The sequence below is a fragment of the Oryctolagus cuniculus genome, chromosome 15 (genome assembly GCF_964237555.1).
Source record: "Oryctolagus cuniculus chromosome 15, mOryCun1.1, whole genome shotgun sequence".
NCBI lineage: Eukaryota > Metazoa > Chordata > Mammalia > Lagomorpha > Leporidae > Oryctolagus > Oryctolagus cuniculus.
In genome coordinates this window covers 55,879,131-55,906,465 of record NC_091446.1, presented here as the reverse complement: position 1 = coordinate 55,906,465, position 27,335 = coordinate 55,879,131, and the positions used below count along the sequence as shown (strand labels likewise).

General features: G+C 40.8%; 1 protein-coding gene and 1 pseudogene across 2 annotated transcripts in view; both read right to left on the bottom strand.

Annotated features, from left to right (window-relative positions):
* Positions 1-27,335, bottom strand: part of REEP3 (receptor accessory protein 3) — a 96,416-nt gene that overhangs the window by 15,077 nt on the left and 54,004 nt on the right. For both annotated transcript variants that reach the window (XM_008270080.4, XM_070057729.1), the window contains 3 exons: positions 12,693-12,769; positions 10,703-10,823; positions 10,389-10,502 (listed from right to left, as the gene is read on the bottom strand). In XM_008270080.4, coding sequence (XP_008268302.2) covers positions 10,389-10,502; positions 10,703-10,823; positions 12,693-12,769 — 312 coding nt within the window. The remainder of the gene's footprint in view (positions 1-10,388; positions 10,503-10,702; positions 10,824-12,692; positions 12,770-27,335) is intronic.
* Positions 14,582-24,561, bottom strand: LOC127484132 (transcription initiation factor TFIID subunit 9-like; annotated as a pseudogene).

The following is a 27,335-nucleotide window of genomic DNA, read 5'->3' as shown; positions in this document are numbered from 1 at the left end:
GCCTCACAGGAGGCAAATGGCATGCACATCCATGAACCCAAGGAAGGACATTTAGGAATACAAACTCTCATCAAAAATCACTGAGTCTGTTTACCTTTATGATTATATGAAGAAACTTCAAAAAGTTCACAGAAAGTGGAATTAAAGGGTAATTTTAAAAATTTAATTTAGGGGCCAGCGCTGTGGCATAGCAGGTAAAGCCGCCGTCTGTAGTGTTGGCATCCCATATGGGCCTTGGTTTGAGTCCCAGCTGCTCCCCTTCTGATCCAGCTCCCTGCTATGGCCTGAGAAAGCAGTAGAAGGTGGCCCAACTTGCACCTGCGTGGGAGACCTAGAGGAAGTTCCTTGCTCCTGGCTTCAGATTGGCACAGCTCCGGCCATTGCGGCCGACTGGGGAATGAACCAGCAGATGGAAGACTTCTTTCTCTCTCTCTCTCTGCCTCTCCTTCTCTCTGTGTGTAATTCTGACTTTCAAATAAATAAATAAATAAATATTAAAAAAATAAAATTCAAATTAAAATATTCACTTGAAAGAATGACACAGAGAGGGAGAGGGGGAGAGAGAGAGAGAGAGAGATCTTATATTCTCTAGTTTATTCACCAAATGTTCGCAAAAGCTGGAGTTAGTCTAGGCCCAAGCCAGGAGCCAGGAACTCCATCTGAGTTTCCCATGTGGGTGGTAGGGACCCAAATACTTGAGCCAGCATCTGCTATCTCCCAGGCACATTATCAGGAAGCAGGATCAGAAGCTCAGAGTAGCTGGGACTTGAGCCAGGCACAAGGGGCAACTTAACCTACTGTGCCACAACACTTTTATTTTTATTTTAAAATTTTATTTTAAAAATTATAATTTTTATTAATGCAAAAAAAATTTGGAATCTGTGCACAGTTTTTCATGATATGCATTTTCCATGAATTTTTTTTTAAGATCTCTCATATCATCCACAAACTCTGATACCTTTAACAAGCATAATCAACACATTTCTTAGGATGTTATCAGATACATGAACCCACATTTCACTATTATATCTATTGTTGGGCTACATATATTTTGCCTCCAGAGCAAGAATTTAAGAAACTAGAGAGGGACAAACCTTACACTTCTTTTATTCTCTGGGTACATCTGGTATGGTGCTGATACTAAAAACATTATAAGTAAAAGCACTTCTCTTCCTTCTTCTTTTTTATTATTTTCAACTGCTAAAGAGTTCTCCATATAGAGCAGGTGTTTTCACGTAAACACTGAAGTTTTATTGCAGAAGTGCAGCAGCAAACTACAGGTATGGTCATGCATGTATCTACAGGTAGACCACACCATCAACTAGAGATCTGCTTCCAATTTAGATTACCCTGAGGTATCTGGGTGATCTACTTTCATGCTGAGTTTTAATTAAGCTCTTGAGTCACCATCCTTATTCTTATTATCAATAGTTTAGAATTATCAATGCTCTCAAAGCTTCAAGGAAAGCCACATGCTGGGAAAAGCAAAGGGGACGGCAATCATCTTTGAAGAGCCTCCCCCTTCAATACTTCAACGGGCATTATCATTATCACCTTGAAAACTGGATTTTCCACTGGATTTTTTTAATGGGCCTAGAATAGAACTAATATGAGAATTAGCAAAGTACTGTAAACTTCAAAAACATTATATAAATTATAAATACTCAATGCAACCACTTAAAGGAGAGCTATAAAAAAATCTTATCTAAAGGACAATTTTTTCCTTTTAGTTTTTATATCTTCAGCACAAAAGTCCACTAATAAAAGAATTATATTTGCTACACAATGTGAGTAGCAATACCTTCTCTCCACCCTAGAATTCAAAATCATACGTATGAAATAGTTCTTTTTTTTATTTTTTATTTTTATTTTTTCAGACAGAGTGGACAGTGAGAGAGAGAGACAGAGAGAAAGGTCTTCCTTTGCCGTTGGTTCACCCTCCAATGGCCACCGCGGCCGGCGCGCTGCGGCCGGCGCACCGAGCTGATCCGATGGCGGGAGCCAGGTGCTTCTCCTGGTCTCCCATGGGGTGCAGGGCCCAAGCACTTGGGCCATCCTCCACTGCACTCCCTGGCCACAGCAGAGAGCTGGCCTGGAAGAGGGGCAACCGGGACAGAATCCGGTGCCCGCCCGGGACTAGAACCCGGTGTGCCGGTGCCGCAAGGCGGAGGATTAGCCTAGTGAGCCGCGGCGCCGGCCCTCATATGAAATAGTTCTAAGAATGCAGTATGGTTATTAGTAGACAGGGGAAAATAGACAAAAATTAAAATAGTACAATGTTTAGGTAGATGGAATGAGTTATTTTTCTAAAAAATTTCTTCAATATTATAAAATTAGTCATCGATGGTTTAATTAAGGTTTTAATTGTAATACTGTAGTATTTGTAGTATTTATGAACGCTTCTGATTCATTTCTTACTCATGTTTCCTGCATCTAATCCTTTATTATCATTTAAAGAAAACAGTTTTAGGGCCAGCATTGTGTTGTAACTTTGCCTTTCAAGTAAAATAAAATAAACACCTTTACAAAAAATGGTTTTTTACTTTGAGGGCACAACAGGGCACTGTAGTCATGTCACACATGTCAATTACAGTGTCAAATGGTATTAAAGTTTGGTTTGAATTAATAATACTTTCTTTATGTATTTTCTTTTAAGATTCATTTATTTGAAAGTCAGAGTTACAGAGAAGAAGAGACAGAGTCAGATAAGAAGGTAGATCTTCCATCTGCTGGTTTACTCCTCAAATGGCCACAATGGCCAAAGCTGGGCCAATCCAAAGCCAGGAGCCAGGAGCTTCTTCCAGGTCTTCCTTGTGGGTACAGCGGCCCAAGCCCTTGGACCATCTTCCATTGCTTTCCCAGGCCATAGCAGGGAGTTGGGTAAGAAGTGGAGCAGCTGGGACTTGAACTGGCGCCCATATGGGATGCAGCACTACTGGCAGTTGCTTCACCTACTATGCCACAGCGTTGGCCCCAGTAATTTTTTTGATTTGTATGATATCAAACCAAAAATATAAATGAGGGGGGCTGGTGCTGTGGCATAGTGGGTGAAGCTGCTGCCTGCAGTGCCGGCATCCCCATGGGCACCAGTTCAAGTTCTGGCTGCTCCACTTCCATTCCAGCTCTCTGATATGGCCTGGAAAAGCCCAGGGCCATACCTTGGGCCCCTGCACCCATGTGGGAGACCCGGAGGAAGCTCCTGGTTCCTGGTTTCTCATTGGCACAGCTTTGGCCACTGGGGCCATTTGAGGAGTGAACCCACGGATGGAAAACCTCTCTCTCTCTCTCTCTCTCTCTCTCTGCTTCAGCCACTCTGTAACTCAGCCTTTCAAATAAAATAAATAAATCTAAAAAAAAAAAAAGAGTGAGGCAATGTTCTAGTCTGAGGGAGAAAATATGACAGACACAGTAGTCTTGATCAAAAGGATAGAAAGGGGGTGTTACTACCCATCCCAGCATCTTAGATGCAAGAAGTGTATACACTGTGCATATTAAAATTGATTCTAAAAACCCAAAGACAAAGTAACAGAAAGATTATGATGAGAATACTAATTCAAAGTAATTAAATATTCTACAGAATAATTTACATCGAAACAGATCATCATTAGCAGAAGTGTTCCTAACTATGAATCAGCTGGCTCAAAATCCTCAGGGTTTGGATTTGGGTGGATTCAAATGTCCATTGAAGAAACTGAGATGACTGGATGGACTGAGCAGGCAGGAGGGCTGGGCCCAGACTAACACACATAAGCCCTGAGGGTTCTTCAGCTGAGAAGCCATTACCAGCTATGTCCTCACACAGAGCTTGTTTTACATCTACCCACACCAGCACATTTGAATGTCCACTCAACTATCTGAGTGCATGGTCAGCATCTGTAAAAAGGGATCCTACATGGAAGGCTAATTCTCATTTTACACTCAAATAATTCTGCTTTTGTTTAAGTACTTCATTTCCTGAATAACACTGGATCAAAATCTCTGTATTTTGTGTTAAATAAAAGGAATCTATTGTATTAATCAGCACCTTTGTGTAAACCTTTAACCTGTTTATTGTCACATTTTTATTAAGAATATAAAAACATATAATCAGTAAGGCTTTATAATCTTACAAGCACAAAGTATTCTCTTACAGAATAATTCTTATTATAACAATCAATAATGAATAGCCAGTAAGCTCTGTTTTGTTGATCCTTGACATGTTACATTATAATTGCAGATGAGATGAGTTCTCAGTTTTTAGTGAAATCCCTTTTCCCTCTGGACATTTAGCAATTAATCAGATCAAGTCCAGAATGGAGCTGACTGCATTTGCATTGTTATATATTTTAGTATTTTTAAGACTGGAGTAATACATGGTTACTGAAGAATGTTTAACACAGAAAGATTAAAAAAAGGAAATAAAAACTATCTGTAACCTATCACCCAAACTACCTATATATGTTTACATATCCTTTTCTTTTTAAAAAAAAGGTTTTATTTATTTATTTATTTGAAAGTCAGAGATACACAGAGAGAGGAAAGGCCGAGAGAGAGAAAGGTCTTCTATCTGCTGGTTCACTCCCCAAATGGCCGCAATGGCTGGAACTATGCCGATCCAAAGCCAAGAGCTTCTTCTGGGTCTCCCACGTGAGTGCAGGGGCCCAAGCACTTGGGCCATCTTCCACTGCTTTCCCAGGCCACAGCAGAGAGCTGGATCACAAGTGGAACAGCCGGAACTCGAACTGGTGCCCATATGGGGTGCCGGCACTGCAGGTGGTGGCTTTATCTGCTACAGTGCCTGTCCCCTTTTTTTCAACCTTAACAGTATTACCATTTTGGGGCTGGTGGTTCTCTTTGTGTGGAGACCCATCCTGTGCTTTGCAGGATATTAAGCAGCATTCCTGGCCTGCACCCACTAGACAGCAGTGGCCAGTCTCCCAGACCCAATTAGCGACAATCAGAAATGTCCCCTGGTGGGGAGGGGGTGGGAAACCCTTTCCCAGTCAGAATCACTGTTTTAGATGTATAAAGGGTTTTAGAAGCCAGATTTCACCTCTGTTTTACAGGTGGGAAAATGATTTCTTGGAGGATTCAATGCAGATGATTTGCCCCAAATCCCATGACTAATTAGTTAGTGACAGAACCAAGACTAAAAAATCCAGATTTAACTCCACTGCTATAGAATTTGATCATTACACCATTCTGCTTCCCCAGGTTGCCTTTTTCTCCCATCTCTGGACATATGTTCCCTTTTTAAGTGAATATGTTAAGTGGCTTGAATAGCCTCCAATCACAAAGGAAAAAACAAAACAGCAAGGTGTCAGGACTTCTGGCCCAATTAGGATCATTTAAAGTCAGTAAGTTTTCAGGACCTCTACCTGTGAAGTTCTAAGTCCTGCTAAGCTGACTGTTTTTGTATCTGGTAAAGAATCCAGGAGGAAAGGCTCCTGGGAGGATTTCGCACAGCCGGCTAACACAGCGAGCGGCACTTGTCTTCACTGAGCTTCACCGGGCAGTGGGGCTGCTCACCTGCGCCCAGGCCGGCCACAGCTCTCACGTGGATGAGCATCCTCAGCAAAATCCTTAAGGATCCTTCGTATGTTTATGCTTTGCTCAGCCAGAAATACACTTGTATACTGACCTTGCCAACAGATGCCTGGTAATGAGGTCACAGAACTGAGCACTATGTTCAGAAAATGGCTTTCCAATGTAGTAGATGCTCTGATTAGCTTCCTTTGCCTACTGTCATCTTTAACATGCTTAGGTGGTTCAGCCTGGGAGCCACTCGCTATTGCTATTAAGAGTCCAAGAAATTTTAGCCTGAAAGGTATTTTTAACAAACTATATATTTAATACAATTAAAACAATTCTCAAATCATACTGTTGGTTTTGCTGTAGTTTCTCCTTAAACTTGATCTATTTCCTATTTCAGTTTCAATTTACTCTTCAGTATGAAATGTGTGCTTCAGTGATTTTTTTTACATCTACAGATGAAACTAATTTTGCCAACTTTAAAACAAACAGTGTAACTCGAGGCAAACGATGTCAGCATTATGTTGTGTTCAGCAAACTTAATAACTATTTCTAATTTTCTAATGAATAAAGTATGAGGACTCTTCAACAACTTCATGGGAAATGAGTCCTATGAGAAAAGTGCACATGGGCTTCAGAATTTTTTGGGTAGCTAAACACACTTAATCTTTTAGTTCCACTTTTCATTAACCTTTTGAAGTGACCTTGTAGACTACACGATGGAGTCTCCAAGCTTCCTGTACTCATGATGAACACCAGTGAAGGTTACCTTCTATGTAAAGGGATTTTGTTGATAAAGGAATCACTACATCACACACAACTGGGGACAGTTTCTAAATGATTTCCTATTATGGGATGTTTTTCTACTTGTTTTGCAGTGGTGACTTAGATGATTTTATGCCCTCTACTTCCTGCCTTTGGGGGTAGTGAGGTGGTTTTCAGGCATTAAAAACTTATAAATGTAACAACAAATCAAAAAAGAAAAAAGAAATAGGACAGCTTTTATAACATTTTGTACAGAAGTGTTTCCCTTAGAGAGAATGCAGGTTTTAATAACAGGGAGTGATGGATGGCTCATGGTAACCAAAGATGAGATAAAATTTTCTGTCGGTCAACATCAGCTCCAGCCAGACAGTAGTCAGAGAGTAGGGGCCATATCTAACTGGTTCAGTGCTGCATCCCCAGCACCTACCACATATATAAGTAGGCACTAAAGAAAAAGATGTTGGATATCTGGTTATGAAATGTAGGATGCTAAATAGCAGTACAAGCAAAGTATGAAATTAAAATAAACGAGGCAATGAGGATGACGGACAGAGTGCAGAAAGCTGATGCCCCACATACAAGATTTGGCATAGGAGACACAGTCAAAATAAAATAAGCCCCACAAATAAGTTACATTATGTAAAAAAGTACCTCACTGACCAGAAGGACTAAAACTAAACTTAAGTGTTAAAATTAGAGGCTGGTATTGTGGTGTAGAGGATCAAGCCATTGTCTGTGATTACAACATCCCATATGGGTGCTGGTTTGTGTCCTGGCTACTTCACTTCCAATTCAGTTCCCTGTTAATAGCCTGGGAAAAGCTGCAGAAGATGGCCCAAGTGTTTGAGCCCTTGACAGCCACATGGGAGACCTAGGAGACGCTCCTGGTTGTTGGTGCTGCCTGGTCCAGCGCTGGCCATTGTGGCCATCTTGGGAGTGAATCAACAGATGGAAGATATCTCTCTCTCTCTCTCTCTCTCTCCCTCTCTCTGTGTACTCTGCCTTTCAAATAAATAAATAAATAAATAAATCTTTAAAAAAAAAAAACAAATGTTAAAGTGAGGAGGGAAAAAGGGATTTGTGTGCTTCTATAGTTTCTAAAACAGTGTTGTAAAATGTCTAAGTAATTTTTCAAGTTAAAATTTAATTTTCAATTTTTCCACATACAATCATGTTGAATAGTGCTCTAGAGTATGAAAAATTCGGACAGTAGCTTCCTGCAGTGTAAATAAATACCTGCACTTGGTTTGTAAAGTCCAACAATACTAAATTTTATATCGAATAAAAGGCAACAAAGCTTCAGTCCTTCTCATCCTCATTCCGTGCAGATGCAGCCACATTAAGCCCCACTTTTCCTAATCCACCAAGTGAAAATTTTAGTTCCCCCACCACCTCCTTCTCTTCCTCCATCCTCCCAACACAGACAATCACAGTTGTTAAATCCTTAGTCTGTGTTCTCATTCTTATAAGGTAAATGCTGTTTACTGCTGAGCCCACTCTGTCATTATATTGCCTTTCTTATATAACTTTTGTTGTTTTCCCAGTTAATGACTATACTTCTTTCCCCCTCCCCCTTTCTCATTTGCTTAGTATGCCTACTCTCTCCCTCTTTACCTTGTCTCCAATATTTTTAAAGATGCCCAAGGCTGATGTGCAAGTGCCTTGGTACCAGCCGTCTGTAGCTGGTGTGTTTTCTGACTGGGCACAGCACATGCTCTCTCATCCTTGCACAGAATGACACCTAATAGACAGTTCCCCTGAGACATTCCTCCTGGTGGTTTTGATCCATCCCATCTGATTTTGACTGGCTGCACTCAGATGTGCTGCATAGCATTCTCTGTGGGAATTCCTAACATCTTCCTTCTGTGCTTGCTAACCAGTTTCCATTTTTGTGGATTATTCCCTAGTTTTGGCAGAACACATCTTCCCTGACAAACAGTGTACAGTAGGTAAATCTTGTGACTTTGCATCCCTTGAATTATATAGCAAATTTTTTTTTCTAAGTTCATAATTGACTGATGGTGGACACCTCTGTGTTTGCAGGTTTTACATTCAAGGAAACAACTGCTGACTGAAAATATCTGAAAAAATAAACTACATCTGTATTGAACACACAGACTTTTTTTCTTGTGCTTTAAGTCATCTTGAGGTGACAAAGCACTTTCCTGCTGGATTATGGTTTTTTCAGTTTTTACTGGTTGAACTCTTCATTCAGTAGAGCCAGTAAGCCTTTGACTACCATATAAATTGATAATGTGTTATCTCAAAAAAATATTAAGCTGAAAAAAGTATTTAGAGGCTGTGTGTAGTTTATATGCAAAGACTATGCCATTTTATATAAGGGACTTGAACACCTGTGGATTTTTGGCTACCTGAGTGGGGGTGGTGGTAACGGTGGCTGTTTGCCCCGGAACCAATCCCCTGCAGTTTCACTATTTAGAAACTTCATACCATTCTGATTCTGGATCACTTGAATTTAACAAGCTCTTAATCTTTGGAACCTGTGAGAATTCTCTCCTTATCACTGATGTTTTGGGATATCCAATGACAGCTCAGTGTTGTTCCTTCTTTTCAGCCATTATGCTGGGCACCCTGTGGGCCCGTTCAATCTGAAATTCCTGTCCTTCAATTCTGGGAAATGTTGTATCATTTCTTCGACAATGGCACATGTTCTCTTTTTAGAATTCCTACTTGTTGAATGTTGGAGCTCCTGGGTGACATTTTTTTAGCAGTTATGGAAATCAGGAAATGTGTTTGCATTAAGCAATAAATAAAATGTAAACAATCTTTGACAATAGTCTTTTAAACTAAAAATTTTTACATTTTTAGTATTCATTTATAAACCTATCTAAATAAAAAGATTTCAAGAACCAAATAGGAAAACTATACATTAAGATATTAACAATTAGTAGTCATTAATAAATTACAATTGACTTACAAGTTTAATGTTGCATAGTTAATGAATTTCCATTTAATTTTGCTAGGTTATAATTTGAAGTTTTTGACTTGGTGATTATATTAATTTTGACACCTGAGCCAAAGATCATTGAAAAGTGAAAGTACCCTCATTTTATACCCTTTGTCTTTGAGATGATAAGAAATCACCACTTAGCTAGGGTTATTTATTTCTATAACACTCTTGTTTAACCCAAGAAAATGAAAAGAAGTGAACTTGAAAGCACACACTACTATTTACTTCAATTTAACTTAATAGCAATAAACTCAAATATTCCCTTTGAGGTGAATACATGACACCACTGTTTATTGGAGCTCCTACTACATGCTGTCAAGTACTGTGTGCTTTTATATATGCTCTCACAGATAAGTACGTGTCACTCCCAATTCATTCATGAAGCAACTTGAAAAAACAAAAATCAACTAAATTGCATTTGGAGACCCTAGAAAGTCACATTTAGCACTTTCTTCATCTGAAGTCTGTTTTTCCTCATATATTACATACCAAAATCAATCATGCTATGGTACTTAAAATAAGTCACACCAATTACTACATGCAAGGAATTCCAAAAGCCATAATGCAAATTTTCACAGAAGGCATTCAGTTGATAACTTGGCTTGCAAACACAATGAATAACATTAGTAATTGGCTAAATAAAAATCTCAAGTCTTTAAGAACAGAATTTTTTCATGCCTTATTTTGAATAATCAGTTACCTCAAATTGATTGAAGTAGAAGTGCAGAAGTAAGCCAGAAATCCTACCAAGATATTGCCATCGACAGAAAGAGAGAGCAAGCGAGAAAACACCAAAGACAGAGAAAGAAAGAATGATCATCTTTACTTAAGGAGATTTATTAAAACTATTTTTAGGCTATAAAGTGGAAAATTATGACATAATGATATTTTCAGATATGTTTCATTTATTAACTACTCATCTGGTAAGTTTCAAATATTGAATAAAAAAAATAATGCTAAAAAATCCTTAAAATTAAGTAGTTATTCTTTCCATTACTAGAAAGATCACAGTAAAGCAAAATTCCGACATAATTTTATACTGATCTGAAATTAAAAGCTGAAATTAAAATTAAAATTAAAATTATTTCATCTGTGACTTAATGTGACATTGGATAAAGAAGGTACATGAAAAAAAATTTACCTTCACTGCAGCAGTGACAGCAGCAGAAGCTGCTAAGTTTAAGCCTTGCCGTCCAAAATTTACCACGGTCTCATAGCCTTTTTCCTTTGCTTGTACAATATAATCATCGATTTCCTATGGGAGGGGAACCACATATTGTTATCCAACTATATAGCTAAGTTACAACCACATATTATTATTCAACTATATATATATGGTTAAGAATCCACTGCTTTCTTTCCATACTACAATAGTTTCACTAATTTTACGGCATAAAGCATGTGTCGATATACATTTCTAAAACATGATTTGTGGAAATAATGGACATGTCTTACCCTTTCCTTTGAAGAAAGAAATGGATGAAGGAACTTTCTGTATATTAAACTTGCTCCTTTAGTGTAAGGACTGAGCAACCATATGACAAAAGCAATCTTCAGCTCATAGTACAGGGGAAACCTAGCAAGAAACAAATGGGGAAAAAAAAGTTGGTGAAAAACTACATACATAGACAATGTGGAAATCACAAAAATACTTTTGCGAAAGATCACTTACTGGCTTGTTTTCACACATAAAAGTTAGTGATCAGGGGAACAATCATGCTTGAATTGATAAGTACAAGAAGCAAGAGTGAGAAAGCTGCCAAACTGTGGCATTAACAGCATGTAGTCGTGGCAGGGAGGTACATCCACCTAGTCCGCAGAGCTCCAAAGTGCCATGTGAGTACCTGGCACATGTCACAGCATCAGGGTATAACTTTATATGCTCCCAGTACACAATGTTAACCCTATGCACACATCTTCTTTTTCTCAGAACTCCCATCCCCAGTCTCACGTGGTTTAGAATGGCTGCACTTTGCAGAGCTAACTCACTTTGCAAGGGCAATGTAATTGCCTCTGTGGTAGGCTGGACATTGGGGTATACACCTATGCCCTTTGGCAGTGCTCTCCCTGTGGGCTGACTCCAGTTCTTCAACCAAGGATTCTGGATTTGGCCAGGCCACTTGTTCTGGTCAACAGAATGTGCACATGACACATGTCACAGGCAAGCAGAAGCTTAAAACTCCCTTTGACTCCTTCACTCCAACACACCCTCAACCTCTTGCTTTAAGTTTTTGCTTTCCACTGTGAGAAAAGCTGTTATTTTATCCTTGGTCCTGAAGAGAGAAGGCACTTAAAATTGACCTGAGCCCAAAAAGCTGACCATTTGCCCTTACGCAGCTTGAGCAAGAAGTCAATGTGTTTCTTAACCCCACTGTTATTAGAATTTTTTGTTGCCACAGCAAAAGTTAACTAACATATCATGAGGGTACCAGTATCCTGTGGTCCATGAAGCACTAAGGCATATATGGTAAATTCTGCAAATCTCAGTTCCTTTGGCTGGGAAGACAGGTAGGAAGCAGTGAGGAATGATTGCTGTGTCGTCAACAAGGGGTCATTGCCATTGTGCCATTACACAGGAGTCTGTGGACTTTCAGTGCCCATGTTAAACTTTTTCTACATATTGTAATGATACATGAAAGCTGCACTTGCAATCATAGAAAAACAACAGAGGTCTCTAAAAAGAAAAAGCTTTGAAACTTAGGATGACCAGCAAGATTTGGGATCTGTGTTCTGCCACGTAAAAACAAACAGAAAACCCTCCCTCCCCAAACTCTTACACCAAAGACATGACAGACAAGTAAATGAATGAACACTGGGACAGAGGAAGGAAAACTATTTCAAAGCAGAAAAGAAAGATGGATGCAGATACAGAGAAAATCATATGTAAGTGCAGGTTGTTAAGAATATTTAAATATGATGACATCTAATTTTTTTTCTAGCAAATCTAATGGGATCTAATGAGCTACGAGAACATCACAACAGCAGAGTGAGAAGGACAGTTGGAGGACAGAATAGTAAAGGTCTGAAACAGACACAGCAGGGAACGGAAGTAGCCACTGACCAAAAGCAAATAAAGGATGATGACAACCAAGGTTTTCTATTCTCCCATCCAAGTGTTACCCAGACCTGACCCTGCTTAGCTTCTGAGATCAGACGAAGTCGGGTGTGTTCAGGGTGGTATGGCCATAGACTCTATTCTCAAGATACTGGGGGGAACGTATGTGGAAGGTGGGCAGGGAGTGGCACATGGGAAAAAGGAGCTGCCTTTGTTTAAGGGGAGCTTGATGGAAGTACTGTTCTTACAAGAAAGCAGATGAAGAAACTGAAATGGTAGAGAATTTGGCAACTTGATCAAATTCACATAGTTAACTGCAAGAGCAGGCTAAGAACTCAGGATACCTGATAATGAGTCCGTAGTCTGGCCCCTTCTTGATAGAAAACTTACCAAGCAACAGTTAGATCTGCTATTGTTTCGATCACAGTATAGAGAGCAAAAACAATCCAGTACATCATCCATCGAACCTGAAAATAGTAAAGTAAGCATGAAACACTATGCAAAAATTATCTGCATCTCTGAGTAATTTTATGTGTGTACTTTTAGATACATAATATGCTGGGTCAAACCTGGTCCCCCAAACTTACACAGACTTTCTTAAGTCTCTCCTTGGGAGATTTCTGTTTCATTAAGGATTAAACTCTCTGCTCTTCTCAATCACATAATAATAGCAAACATACAACGCCATGCCAACCAGAGGCTAGAGACTGTGCTAAGCACATCACATATATAATAATAATTTTTCAAAGATTTATTTATTTATCTGAAAGTCAAGAGTTACAGAGAGGCAGAGAGAAGAGAGAGAGAGAGAGAGAGAGAGAGAGAGAGAGGTCAGAGAGGTCTTCCATCTGCTGTTCACTTCCCAAATGACTCCAATGGTGGAGCTGGGCTGATCGGAAGCCAGGAGCTTCTTCTGGGTCTCCCACATGGGTGCAGGGGCGCAAGCACGTGGGCCATCTTCTACTGCTTTCCTGGGCCATAGCAGAGAGCTGGATCAGAAATGGAGCAGCCAGGACTTGAACCGGCTCCTATATGGGATGCTGGTACTGCAGGCGGCGGCTTTACCTGCTACGTCACAGCCCCAGGCCCCACATATATTATTAATTAATTCAATCTCCACAACACTATGAAGACATAGGAAATCTACTTATTGCCACCATAAATAAATTGGTGACGCAGAGAGGTAAAGTGACTTGCTTTTAAGGTAACTCAGCTCAGGGTCGGCGCTGTGGCGTAGCAGGTAAAGCTGGCATCTGCAGTGCCAGCATCCCATATGGGCGCTGGTTTGAGTCCTGGCTGTTCCACTTCTGATCCAGCTTTCTGCTATAGCCTGGGAAAACAGTAGAAGATGGCCCATGTGCTTGCACCCCGCACCAACGTGGGAGACCCAGAAGAAGCTCCTGGCTCCTGCCTTCGGATTGGCGCAGCTCCAGCCGTTGTGGCCAACTGGGGAGTGAACCAATGGATGGAAGACCTCTCTCTCCCTCTGCCTCTCCCTCTCTCTCAGTGTAACTCTTCTAAATAAATAAATAAATCTTAAAAAAAAAATGGGGGCCAGTGCTGTGGCTCACTAGGCTAATCCTCCGCCTGCAGCGCCGGCACCCCGGGTTCTAGTCCCGGTTGCTCCTCTTCCAGTCCAGCTCTCTGCTGTGGCCCAGAAGTGCAGTGGAGGATGGCCCAAGTGCTTGGGCCCTGCACCTGCATGGGAGACCAGGAGGAAGCACCTGGCTCCTGGCTTCAGACCAGCGCAGCGCAACGCACCAGCCGTAGCGGCCATTTCGGGGGTGAACCAATGGAAGGAAGACCTTTCTCTCTGTCTCTCTCTAATTCTGCCTGTCAAAAAAAAAAAAAAAAAAAAAAAAAAGTAACTCAGCTTGGATCCAGGCTGTTTGACTTCAGAATCAGTTAATTCTCTTACCCTGTAGAGACAATGTGAGGAATTGCTGAATGTGGGGTCCCAGAATAAACATTGCTTCCCTTGTTCTCATCTTAATCATAGACAAAAAAAATTCAGCTCCTCTTAGACATTTAGAAAATTGACCTAAGTGTTTAGATTTCTTTTTCCAAATGGCTCAACAACTTTATTTTTACACTTAAAGGCTGATGAAAAAACATTACTAGCCTATTAAAGAAAATCCAACATTCCAATAGAAAATTATATTTACTTATTAAATACTATATAGGTTTTCTCAAAGACAACTTGAAAACATCCAGCATGCTTGTTTAATTTCAGTACAATGGATTCAAGAACAAGTACAAATGTTGCATTCAAGAGTAGATTAAAAATTATCATAATCACTGTTATCAATCACTGTCATTATCATCACCTCCACATTTTCTTTTCAATGCATTTGATGCATTAGCAGTATTTTGTGATGACACCACATTAGTGGTAATAAGAATGTTTTCGGGCCCAATTGGTGATGGATTAATCAGAACACTGAGAAATGCTGATGTTGCAGGAATTGATGCTCTCCCAGCAGGTGACTGTGAAGCAGGCATCTGTACTGTGAAACTTTGTCCTGTGAGGGACATTGATCTAGTAGCTACTTTAGTTAAAACAGACCTGGTTTGTGGAGCTAGTGTGCCTGGTGTGGGAGTACTGGGACTGCTGGTAACTGACCAGACACTTAACTGCGGAATGTTATTCCTCCTGCACAAAGATGCCTTTTTCTTACTTCCTTCTCCTTCTATTTTAATAAAGACTTAAGCCTAAAGTTTGGAGCTCTTTCTATCATGTGGCAATCTAGAATCTGAATATGGCTTGATCAATGACAAAGGGGTTTGATCTCTTTGCCTTGCAATATCTAATAAAAAATCTGTCAGGGAAGGAGAGGTAAAATACTGGTTCACATGATGCTGGATTGCCAATTGTACAATATCTGCATCAACAGCTTTCTTACCATGACTTGAATAAGTTTTTGCATCATCTAAAATTGTGGTCACATATTGGAAGACAAACTCCAACATTTAATTTGGAGCTCTTGGCTCATAGTCTGTAATCCCATATCCTTCAGGATTTGTGCCATCATCTGGGCATCTTTTGGAATGCCCATGGTGGAAGCTATTTTGCAGACTCCATGGTATCTAGTAATCAGAATTCTTGAGCTAAATCACCCACATTAATGTATTGCACTCCTGATTTTGATGTGAGTTCTTTGCCTAATATGGTTTTCCCAACCCCAGGTGTACCACTGAGTAGGATGTTCCGCAGCAACACGGCTCTTTCGGTGGAGACTCTGAGCACCTCTACTTGCTTGCACTTATACATCATGGGGGGCAATTAATTAGTTTTAATACTGATGCTTTTTTGGTTATTGTCTATTTGCATAGACAATATAAAATTCAAGTGCTTTCTGCAGTTTATAAATAGAAAACTGATCAGTTAAAAACAACCACAAATCAACTTTTGAAGCAATAGTAGTGTGAAATATGAGTAATACCAATTTGCTATCATTTATAGAAAACCCTCAAGGCTTAAAAAAATACTGTCCAAATCAGTGGGCATTTAGCCTAATGGTTAACATCTCCATTAGAATGTCTATGTCCCATGTTGGAATATCTATTCAATCCCTATCTCTGGCTCCAACGCAGACACTGGGATGCAGCAGTGATGGCTAAAGCAATTGGGTTCCTGCCACACACACTGGAGATCTGAATTGAGTTCCTGGCTTCAGCTCAATTGTTGTGGGCTTTTGGGGAGTGAATCAGCAGATGGGAACTCTTTCTTTGTCCCAGTCTCCCTCAAAAGAACAAAATAATACTAATACAAAAAAAAAAAAAAAAAAAAAAAAAAAAAAACTCTGTGGAAAGATGAAACTAAAAGATGAGTTTATTTTTGTGCAAAAAATTTAGAAACACTGAGACCAGCATTGTGGCGTAGTGGGTTAAGCTGCTACCTGCAATGCCGGGATGCCATATGGGTGCCAGTTCAAGTTCCAGCTGCTCCACTTCCGATCCAGCTCCTTGCTAATGTGCCTGAGAAAGCAGTAGAAGATGGCCCAACTACTTGGGCCCCTGGACACACATAGGAGATATAGATGAAGGTTCTGGCTTCAGCCTGGCTCAGTCCTGGTCATTGTGGCCATTTGGGGAGTGAACCAGCAGATAGAAGATGTCTCTCTCTGTCTCCCCCTCTCTCTGTAATTCTGCCTTTCAAATAAATAAATCTTTAAAAAAATTTAGAAATCCATGCATAGAATTTTCATCACACATATTTTTGATGAATTTTTGAAGACTCCTCAAACATTCAGTTCATGGATTTCAATATTATTTTGTTCCCAAATAAACTTAGCTTTTGATTCCACTTTCTCTTTTTTCTTTTAAAGATTTATTTTATTTATTTGGAAGACAAAGTTACAGAGAGAAGTAGAGACAGAGAGAGAGGTCTTCCATTAGTTGGTTCACTCCCTAGATGGCTGCAACGGCCGGAGCTGTGCTGATCCAAAGCCAGGAGCCAGGCACTTCTTCCGGGTCTCCCACGTGGGTGCGGGGTGCAAGCACATGTGCCATCTTCTGCTTTCCCAGGCCATAGCAGAGAGCTGGAATGGAAGTGGAACAGCCGGGTCTCGAACCAGCACCCATATGGGATGCCGGCGCTTTAGGCCAGGGTGTTAACCTGCTGTGCCATAGCGTCGGCCCTTTTTGATTCCGTTTTCTAAAAACTTTTTTAAGTATCCCTCCTATGAGATAACTGAATTTTAAGGTCAATATCTCAAATTAAAAAAAAAAAGACCAAATATCCTTTTTAAAAAAGATTTTATTTATTTATTTATTTTGAGAGGTAGAATTACAGACAGTGAGAGGGAGAGACAGAGAGAAAGGTCTTCCATCTGCTGGTTCACTCCCCAAATGGCTGCAATGGCCAGAGCTGTACTGATCTGAAGCCATGAGCCAGGGGCAAGGAGCTTCTTCTGGGTCTTCCATGTGGGTGCAGGGGCCCAAGCACTTGGGCCATCTTCTACTGCTTTCCCAGGCTATAGCAGAGAGCTGGATCAGAAGAGGAGCTGCTGGGACAAGAACCAGAGCCCATATGGGATGCCGACACTGCAGGCGGAGGATTAACTTACTGCGCCACAGAGCTGGCCCCTAGATATTCTTTTTAATTTTTTTTAAGTTTTATTTTATTTATTTGAAAGGCAGAGCTACAGAGACACAGAGAGAGGTCTTCCATCCTCTGGTTCACTCCCTAAACGGCCACAACAACCAGAGCTGGGCTGATATGAAGCCAGGAGCCAGGAGCCAGGAGCTTCTTCTGAGTCCCCCACATGGGTACAGGGACTCAAGGACTTGGGCCATCTTCTGCTGCTTTCCCAGGTATATCAGCAGGGAGTGGGATAAGAAGTGGGGCAGCCAGGATTCGAACTAGTGCCTGTATGGGATGCTGGTCCTGCAGGTGGCGGTTTAACCTAGTACAGTACAGCACTGGGCCATCTTTAATTTCTTACTCTTTGTGAGTCTTTTAAGTCTTCCACACAACCAGTTCCAGGTTTTGGCTGAGTATGCAGATGTTTCTCCAGGGCTAATACTCTGTGTGTGTCTAGTGTTGACTTTTCTTCCTTCCCATCCTGCCCTCACCCTTTAGAAATAAGGAAGTGATGCTCTTATTTGAGTTTATCCATCTTCCCTTTCTAAATCCAAGCACTACATTAGTACTTCTGTCTCTCAGGTATATTCACCAAGTCATTTTACCATGGTTGACCACAGGCCTCCCTCCCATCAAAGAAACGAAGAAAAAATGACTGCCACCAGCACAGGGGCCTTTTACAGAGTTACTGGGGACCTTGGAGGTGATCAAATTTTTAAAAACTAAATAATATCTTTACTGAAAAACAAAACAAAACAAAACTCTAAACCCTGAAAAAACATCAGAAACAAAACTCTTCTGGCTGGGTCTCCTGTTCACCCTACCCTGGGACTCTTGAGAAGCCTCCAAGAAGCCCCAGTGCTTCATGGGATAGAGTTTGAAAACAAATAATGTGGCAAACTCTCCCCACTTTACTAACAGCCAAAACAAACAGTTGCTGAAGGTCATCAAGCTAGGAAATGGGTGACAGAGGCAACAGTATACCTGGCAGGCCTCAACGATGTGGCTTTTCAAATAAGTGGCTGCTACTAGACCAACCTTTCCAGTTCTCTGGGGGTAGTTGTCTACCTCTCCATTATTCAACTCAGGAATTTCAGTGTAAACATAACCATCTCCTTCCTGGGAAAGAAGGTTTAAATTACATTTGGCTCCCCTTAAAGAAAGCTTGGGAAAACTCTCAGAAAAAGAAAAGTATCAAGGCTTGCTGTTTTTCCTTATTTTACAATCATCATTCTGGTTGTGATTTTCCAGAGGATAACAACTCTAAGTAACACTCCACAAGTACTTCTACTTCACTGGTTAATAGGGTTGTATGGAGGGACTGCAGAAAAGGGCTGTTTGCAGATACTCCATGAATGACTGGTTGTAGAATGGATGAGAGCTGATGCATGTCCCAAAGGTTTTAAAAGTACTTGTGCAGGGGCTGCCGCTGTGGCAAAGCAGGTAAAGCCGCCACCTGCAGTGCCGGCATCCCATATGGGTGCTGGTTTGAGTCCTGGCTGCTTCACTTCTGATCCAGCTCTTTGTTATGGCCTGGGAAAGCAGCAGTAGATGGCCCAAGTCATTGGGCCCCTGCACCCAGGTGGGAGACCTGGAAGAAGCTCCAGCTCTTGCAGCCATCTAGGGTGTGAACCAGCAGATGGAAAACATCTCTCTCTCTCTGCCCCTGCTTCTCTTGCTTCTCTTGTAACTCTTTCAAATAAATAAATATTAAAAAAAAGTACCTGTGCCTCAGTTAAATGTTTATTCAGTTTCCAAACAAAGCCATCAAAATAATTTTAAAATTTACAAAATAAGTAAGTGCTTTATATAAGCTTTCTCTAAAAAATAACTATATATATATTTAGGTTGTGAGAATATTTAATAATGTCAAAATATTTAAAAAGGAGAAAAAGAAGAAGGCTTTGGCTTTTAAGTTTAAAAAAATGGTGGGTATGATGTTGCTTGGAATGCCTTTATTCCATATCAGAGTCCCTGCTCTACTTCTGATTCAGCTTCCTGCTAGTGCACACCCTGGGAGGCAGCAGATGATGGCTCAAATAAATAGGTTCCTGCCACCCTCTTGGGAGACTCAGCTTGAGATCCCAGTTCTTGGCTTTGAACTGACCCTGCCCTGGCCATTGCAGGCATTTGGAGAGTGAACCAGTGGAAAGAAAATCTCTCTCTCTCTCTTTCAAATAAAAGGAAAATAAATAAGTAAATAAAAACGAAACAAAAACTAGGAACCAATAAACTATCCAAACAATAGGGAAGGTATCTCTATATACATTCCTGGGGCAATGAACACAATTTCTAATAGCAAAATCCATGGTTTTTAATTTTCTACCTTTAGTGAAAACATTCTGCAACAATCTGCTCTTAAACTTAAAAATTTTTCATTCTCCTTATCAGAAACATAGACATGAAATACAGTTGAACCCACTCAATAATTAAATGAATTCAGTGAGCATGTGTTATTCATGGGAGCAACCCCAGAGGAAGTTAACCTTGAAAATATATTGCCTTCTTTTTTCCATTAATAGATTTGGTTGGGATTTTATACCAAATGATTACTCAGCAAAGCTTTTATTAAACTACATTTCAAGGCCACTCAGCCCAATGTTTAAGGTTTTGTCCAAAGGAAATAACAGAAGGAAATCAAGGTCAATGAAAAAAAAAAAAAGGAAGTCACAAAAGTTTAAGTGTTATTAGCTATTTGTGGAGATGAAAAAATAAAATGCAATATTAATAGAAAAAATTGATAAAAACAATCATATTGATAATCTTATGGAAATATAGAATATATATAAGATGCAAATAAGTCAAGACTAACAAATCACAATCTACCTTTCAAGGTACTGGGAAAGGTCTGCTAGCATCATCTGTATCAGCACAAATTTGTTTTGGGAAAGTGACAACAAATATTTCTTTCCACTTCAGAAGCAATTGGTAAAAATCAATAGCTATTGTTTAGACATTGTCATGAGAACAATGAAAAATATGAAATTTGTGCTCAATTGTTTCTTAAAAGTCTTTGACCTTTATCCTAATCTCAGTGGTAAACATTAAAAAACTGGATTTGTTTATTTGAGAAGGGAGGGACAGAGACAGAAGACAGAAAGCTCCCCATCTGCTGGTTCACTCTACAAATGCCCACAATGGGCATGGGGTGGAGCTGAAGGCAGGAACTAAATCAAGTTGTCCCACGTGGGTGGCAGGAGCCCAATTACTTGAGCCATCAACACTGCCCACCATGGTCTGCATTAGCAGGAAACTGGATAAGGAGCCAGAGCTGGGTGTCAATCCTAGTGCACTCTGATGTGGGACATGGGTATCAGGACAAATGTGCACCCCATTAGTAAACATTTTTAACACAGATGACAACTCACTTTCAGAAGGATGTTTACGTTATAGAAGGTGGCTCACATAGCACACAGGAATTGCCTGTGCTACTTCTATGTAGCCTAGTCAATGACCATAAAAAGCTGTGAAAGAAAAAAAGTCTCTGCTCCCATAGAACTCAGTTCTCCAAGAATGTGACACTTATACCTATAAGCTCTAAGATGCGGATACACATCCATGTGTACACACAGCCCCTCCTTTTGATTGCTCTTTCACACTAAACGTAATTTAGCACATTCTTCAGGCTCAGATGGCATCATTAAACACCACACTCATGTTGATACAACTGCAGCAAACCTCACCTATTTTATGTCACAGGAACAGAAACAGAATTTAATATTATACCAGGGAGGGAAAAAAGGTAAAGAATGGATTTTTAAAAAAAATGTCCTACTATTTTTACTACATTACATGCCGTGGCTCCCAGTATGGATCAAGATTCCAATGTTTTGAGGAAAGCTAACTAAAGGAATTATTTATGAAGTTGTGGGCAAGGTTCAGGAAAATCAGTGAAAGATGGTGGCACATTCTGAGCTCCCAACAGTAGGAACTGGTGGTATTCCTGGGTGGGAAGGAGGCAATGGAGGGAATAGTGAGAGCAAAAGCTTCCAGCACATGGTCACAGCCACCTATGGTGGCAGACAGTGAGTCCAGACAACATTCAGATTTCCCACTCCTGTTTTTAAAAATGTTTATTTAATTAATTTTAAAAAACCCAGAGACAGTCATATCCATATAGCTACTGTCATATCCATTCACTTTCCAAATGCCCACAACAGCCAGGGCTGCGCCGGGCTGAAGCTAGGAGCTGAGAACTCAACCTGGGTCTTCCACGTGGGTGGCAGGGACCCAGTTACTACAGCTATTGCCTGCTGCCCTCCAGGATGCTCTTTAGCAGGGAGTTGGAACTGGAAGATAAGCTGGGGACTTGAACAAGGGCTGGGCTAGGCTGAAGCCATGAGCTTCTTCCAGGTCTCCCACGAGTGTAGCAGATAGCTGCACCGGAAGTGGAGCAGCTGGGACTTGAATCAGCATTGACATGGGATGCCAGCATTGTGATAGCTTTGCCAAAATGCTAGCCCCTCCCCATCAAAATTCTGACCATGGCCTTGAAGGTCCTATGTATCTGGCCCCAGCTACCTCTCTGACTTTCATATTTCCTTTCCTGGTTCTGCTCTAGACACACTTGCGATTTTACTGTCTTTTGAATGTGTTGATATGATCCTATCTCAGGGCCTTTGTTCATGCTGTTATTTCATTGCGTGAAATATTCTTCCCTCAGTTACCCATGTGGATAGCTTTCTCACTTGCTTCAGGTCTCTCTGTTCACAAACGTGCCATCTAAGAAGTCTTTTCTGACTGTCTGTTTAAAATATCAGTATCCTCCAAACTCCCTCATCCTGTTTTATTTTTCATCTTTAGCATATTCCACATATCCTAGTAACATCTGACAAATATTTATTGTTTCCCCCATGTCTTTCCCTACTAGAATGTAAACTCCAAGAAGACAAAGACTTCTTTTGCTCACTGCTGAATGCCCTGTGTCAGGCACGGAAAGTGCTCAATAGCTGTACATCAGGAACTTGGTGAATGCATGTGGGGCTGCCCAGTCCTATGTGCCTCTTTGTGCAAGGATTGCGAAAGGCTGGGAAATAGATGGGAGGTAAGGACATCATCAGTAAATACAAACTAACCTGTATGCAGCAGTGGCTGCAGATTTAGGCTCTTGTCGCTCATAGTGCTATGAGCAGTGCACAGGGGCACTACCACAAAGACCAGAGTGGAGAAGAGGAGTACCATTTTAAGAAAGGCTGTGGAAAAAAAAAAAAAAGAAAGAAAAAGAGAGGCTGTGGAGAGACCCTCAAGGGACTGTCAAAAGTATTTGGGAAGAACTTGGAGGGCAGGCAAGGCTGACAATCTCACACAGCAGACTGGCACAGGGCCAGAGGCATTCTATTTTAAAATATTATTGTGATTCCCTTGGTGAATGTGGCTTCCAGCTGTGGAATCTGTTAGCAAATGTGATTTCAGCAGTAACCCTCCTCTCTTTGAACAGGTCACAAAGTCAAGACAAACACGCTTGTTAGAAATAAAGACAAAGTTTGAAGTAAACACGTTTGGAAGGGGGGGGAGGTCAATGAGATAGCTAAAGAATGAAGTTCATAAAATCAGTGGGAAGATTATAGGAACAAATCCACCCCAGAAGATATATAATGCCTAGTACAGTACCTGGCACAGAACAGATGCTCAGAAATATTTATTACAATGATTAAGTGAACTGGGTCAATGTAATAAGCAAGACTGTAATTTCTGTTTTTCCTAATTATTCAGTAATAAATGTATCTTGAAAGTGGTCACAATGAAATGATATTCAATTTTGGAACACTTCATCCATTTCTTTTTTGTGACTAGAGAAATGTGATGAATATTTTAATCTAAAATGTTTATAAATAAAAGCACTCAAATGAAATCTTAAGATCATTTAACTATCAAAAGGAATCTATTTTCCAGGGAAATATACTCTTATAATTAGGCAGGCTCTTTTGAAGAACAGAGTCATCTGTGATATAAAACCATAGCACCTAAAATTACATGCTGGTGTGTAAAGTGCACGGATCAGGTTGTCCTACTTAGCAAGCCAGCACTAGCTTTATTATTACCCAAAATTCCATAAGACCTCTATAAAGCCTTAGCATTTCAGAAATCCAGACAGTCATCTGACGGGGTTCTTAGCTTCACCCTCTTAAAGGAATTACAGGATATTTAAAGCCTGAGTGAGTACTGGAAACGAACATACCCATAGGCTAAATTTACTATCCGAAGACCATGCTCCATTTAATTGGTATGCATTTGCCCATTCCGATGCCAAAAGAAAAATTGGCTTCATTTCATGATCTTCTAACATTTTACAACAAAACAAGTTTTTATGATTTACATTCTTAGGCGAAATTTTTATGACATTGATTTAGATCCCAGGAAAAACAAATGAGGCAAACAAAAAGTGAGCTGCAATTCCCAAACGATCTTCATGATTTTCTATCACAGAAACTGAGCTCGGCTCAGCCCTGGCTAATGCAGGCACTTTGGCGAGTGGACCAGTGCATGGGAACTCTCTGCCATTTTGTCTCTCAAATAAATAAATAAAGGGAAGGAAAATTAAGAGAAAAATTAGTTAAAATTAAGGGAAAAAGGAAAAGAAAAGAAATTAAGAGTAATAAATAGTCCCCAAGTAAACAGGGAAGTGTCATGTTCTGGTGGGAGGCAAGTTGCTGTAGACTTATGAGTCCTAAATAATTTGTAATGACACATTAATTACAAAGTGTTTTTTTTTTTGTTTTGTTTTGTTTTTTACAGGCAGAGTGGACAGTGAGAGAGAGAGAGACAGAGAGAAAGGTCTTCCTTTTGCTGTTGGTTCACCCTCCAATGGCCGCCGCAGCTGGCGCGCTGCGACCAGCGCACAGCGCCTATCCGAAGGCAGGAGCCAGGAGCCAGGAGCCAGGAGCCAGGTGCTTCTCCTGGTCTCCCATGGGGTGCAGGGCCCAAGAACCTGGGCCATCCTCCACTGCACTCCCTGGCCACAGCAGAGAGCTGGACTGGAAGAGGGGCAACCGGGACAGAATCTGGTGCCCCGACCGGGACTAGAACCCGGTGTGCTGGCGCCGCTAGGTGGAGGATTAGCCTATTGAGCCGAGGCAGCAGCCATCAAAGTTTTTTTCTTAAATTGTACCTAATATAACTTATTCTTGTTAGACTATGATCAATGTGATATTGTAATACTAATAATATGTTAAAGATTCAGGGCCGGCGCCGCGGCTCACTAGGCTAATCCTCCGCCTAGCGGCGCCGGCACACCGGGTTCTAGTCCCGGTCGGGGCGCCGGATTCTGTCCCGGTTGCCCCTCTTCCAGGCCAGCCCTCTGCTGTGGCCAGGGAGTGCAGTGGAGGATGGCCCAGGTGCTTGGGCCCTGCACCCCATGGGAGACCAGGAAAAGCACCTGGCTCCTGGCTCCTGCCATCGGATCAGCGCGGTGCGCCGGCCGCAGCGCGCCAGCCGCGGCGGCCATTAGAGGGTGAACCAACGGCAAAGGAAGACCTTTCTCTCTGTCTCTCTCTCTCTCACTGTCCACTCTGCCTGTCAAAAAAATAAAAAAAAAAAAAAAAAATAAATAAGATTCAATGCTGATAAATATGACATAACTGTATAGGTTGAGTATCTCTTATCTGAAGTGCTTGAGACCGTGTTTTGGATTTTAAAAAATTTTTGGACAATCTGTATATCTATAATAAGATATCTTGTGGGTGGGTCCTAGTCCAAACACAAAATTCATTTATGTGTCATATATACCTTTCATACACAGGCTGTGTGTAACTTTATACAATATTTAAATAATTTTTGGTTTGTATACACTAAATCATGATTTAACTGCGGCCAGACCCATGAGGTCAGGTGTGGAAGGCCTCCCTTGTGGTGTCTGTTGGCACTCAAAAAGTTGGATTTTGGAGCATTTTGGAATTTTGAATTTTTAGATAAGATGCTCAACCTATACTGTCTATTTTTCATAATAAAAAATTGATATACTAATTTGATAAGTATTACTTATAGCCTAAAAAACAACACTTTTGTGGGGAGCAATCCGGACTAGACTAAGTTACTCGAATTAGGACTTATTCTATGCATCTGCTCTCCCACAATATGGCGCTGGGAGAGAAGTAAACAGCTTCCGCACAGCTGCCTCCAGTTCAACCAATAAACTGTAGGACTTGCTCCTGATTGGAGAGCAGCGTACTCGGCGTGTGGGCAGCTGAGTTGGGATTGGCGGAGGAGGACTATAAAGGAGGAGAGAGACGGCATGCACCAGGAACATCTATGAGGAACATCTAAGGGGAACACCTGCGCAGCCCCCGAGAAGAGCCGGCCGGCGGTGTGCCGCTCCCCTGCGGAAGTGGGGAATGTGGCCAGGGGGAACTGCCCTTCCACGGAGGTGGAAGGGATAGTAGCCAACCCGGGAAGAACCAGCAGCAAACCCGGGGAGGGCCGAGCAGACGAAAGAACAGCGCAGGGTCCTGTGTCGTTCCTCCACGAAGAGGGGGAGCGACAACTTTGACACAAAAAAGTCATGAACCCTGATGTCAAGGTGTTTCTACCCCCAATATTAATGTAACACATAGAAAAACAGGTGATTATCATAACAATATTTGACCCAACATATAACTACTGATACTTTATTATATATCACGTTACAAATGAGGATATTTTAAAATTTTGAACTTAGAATTTTTAAATCCATGTATACTTTTTCATGACATATGCATTTTCCATGATTTTTTAAAAGATCCCTCATATGTAACAATTTCAATTTTTTTTGCACCAAAATAAACATCTTTTAATTCCATTTTCTATGAATTAAAAATGTTTTAACACTTATTTGAAGGTCACAGAGACAAAGAGTGCATGTGGGTGGCAGGGATCCACTTAGTTGAGTCATCACCAGTGTCTCGTAGGGTCTGTGTTAGCAGAAGGCTGGAATCTGGAACTAGAGCAAGTACTAAACCTAGGCACTCTGATGTGGGATGTGAGGGTCAAATGCCTACCCCTTCCAGACTTTCTGACGAGGTACTCTTGAATTATTCATGGCCTTACAGAGAAAAGATGTCCCTCCTTACCAGAGGGCTTAATGTGGGAGTCCTCAAAAGGTTCGTGGAAAATATAAATGATGGAAAAACTATGCATGGATTTCTAAACTGCTTGCACCAAAAGCAACCTTCCTTTAAAAGAAAGTTTATTTATTTTCATCTTCTTGAAAAGAAGAGCAACAGAGAGAAAGAAAGACAGATCTTCCATCTGTTGGTTCATTCCCCAAATAACTGCAACAGCCAGAGATGAGCTGGGCCAAAGCCAGGAGCCTGGAACTCCATCTGGGTCTCTCATGTGGGTGGCAGGGGCCTAGGTACTTGAGGCATCATCTTCTGACTCCTGGGTGCTTAGCAGGAAAATGGATTGGAAGCGAAGTAGCCACGACTTGAAGCAGCACTCCAATATGAAATGTGGGTATCCCAGTGGCAGCTTAATCCACTGTACCACAACATCTGCTTCTAAACTTAATACTTAAATCCCTGTTCCCATGAACTTCTGCAAATACCTTTGTATGTAACCTTGGTTCCCCATACTTTTCCTTTGTGGTGTATCTGTGTGGTTAGTTTACATAACCCTTGCTTTTGACTACAACAACCAATAGGAGCCCAAACTATCTTGCTCATTATTGTATTCCAGTACTATGTACCTTGTGCTTGGTAAAGCAAACACAGAGGCTTCTAATGAACTATTTCTTAAATATTAAGATCTGAATTTATACAAGATTTACATAAGTAACTGAACTGCAAGCAGCAGCAATTTATAACACAAAATAGCCCATTTTGTCAAAGTTGCTTTTAAAGTTATGGGTGATTAAACAACTTTCCAACTTCTCCTAATTACAGATTTTTTAAATCATAAAGCTATTAATGCTGGTCTTTAGAAAAAAATTGAAAAATACATATGGTTAATGATTTCAATCACCACACTAAGTA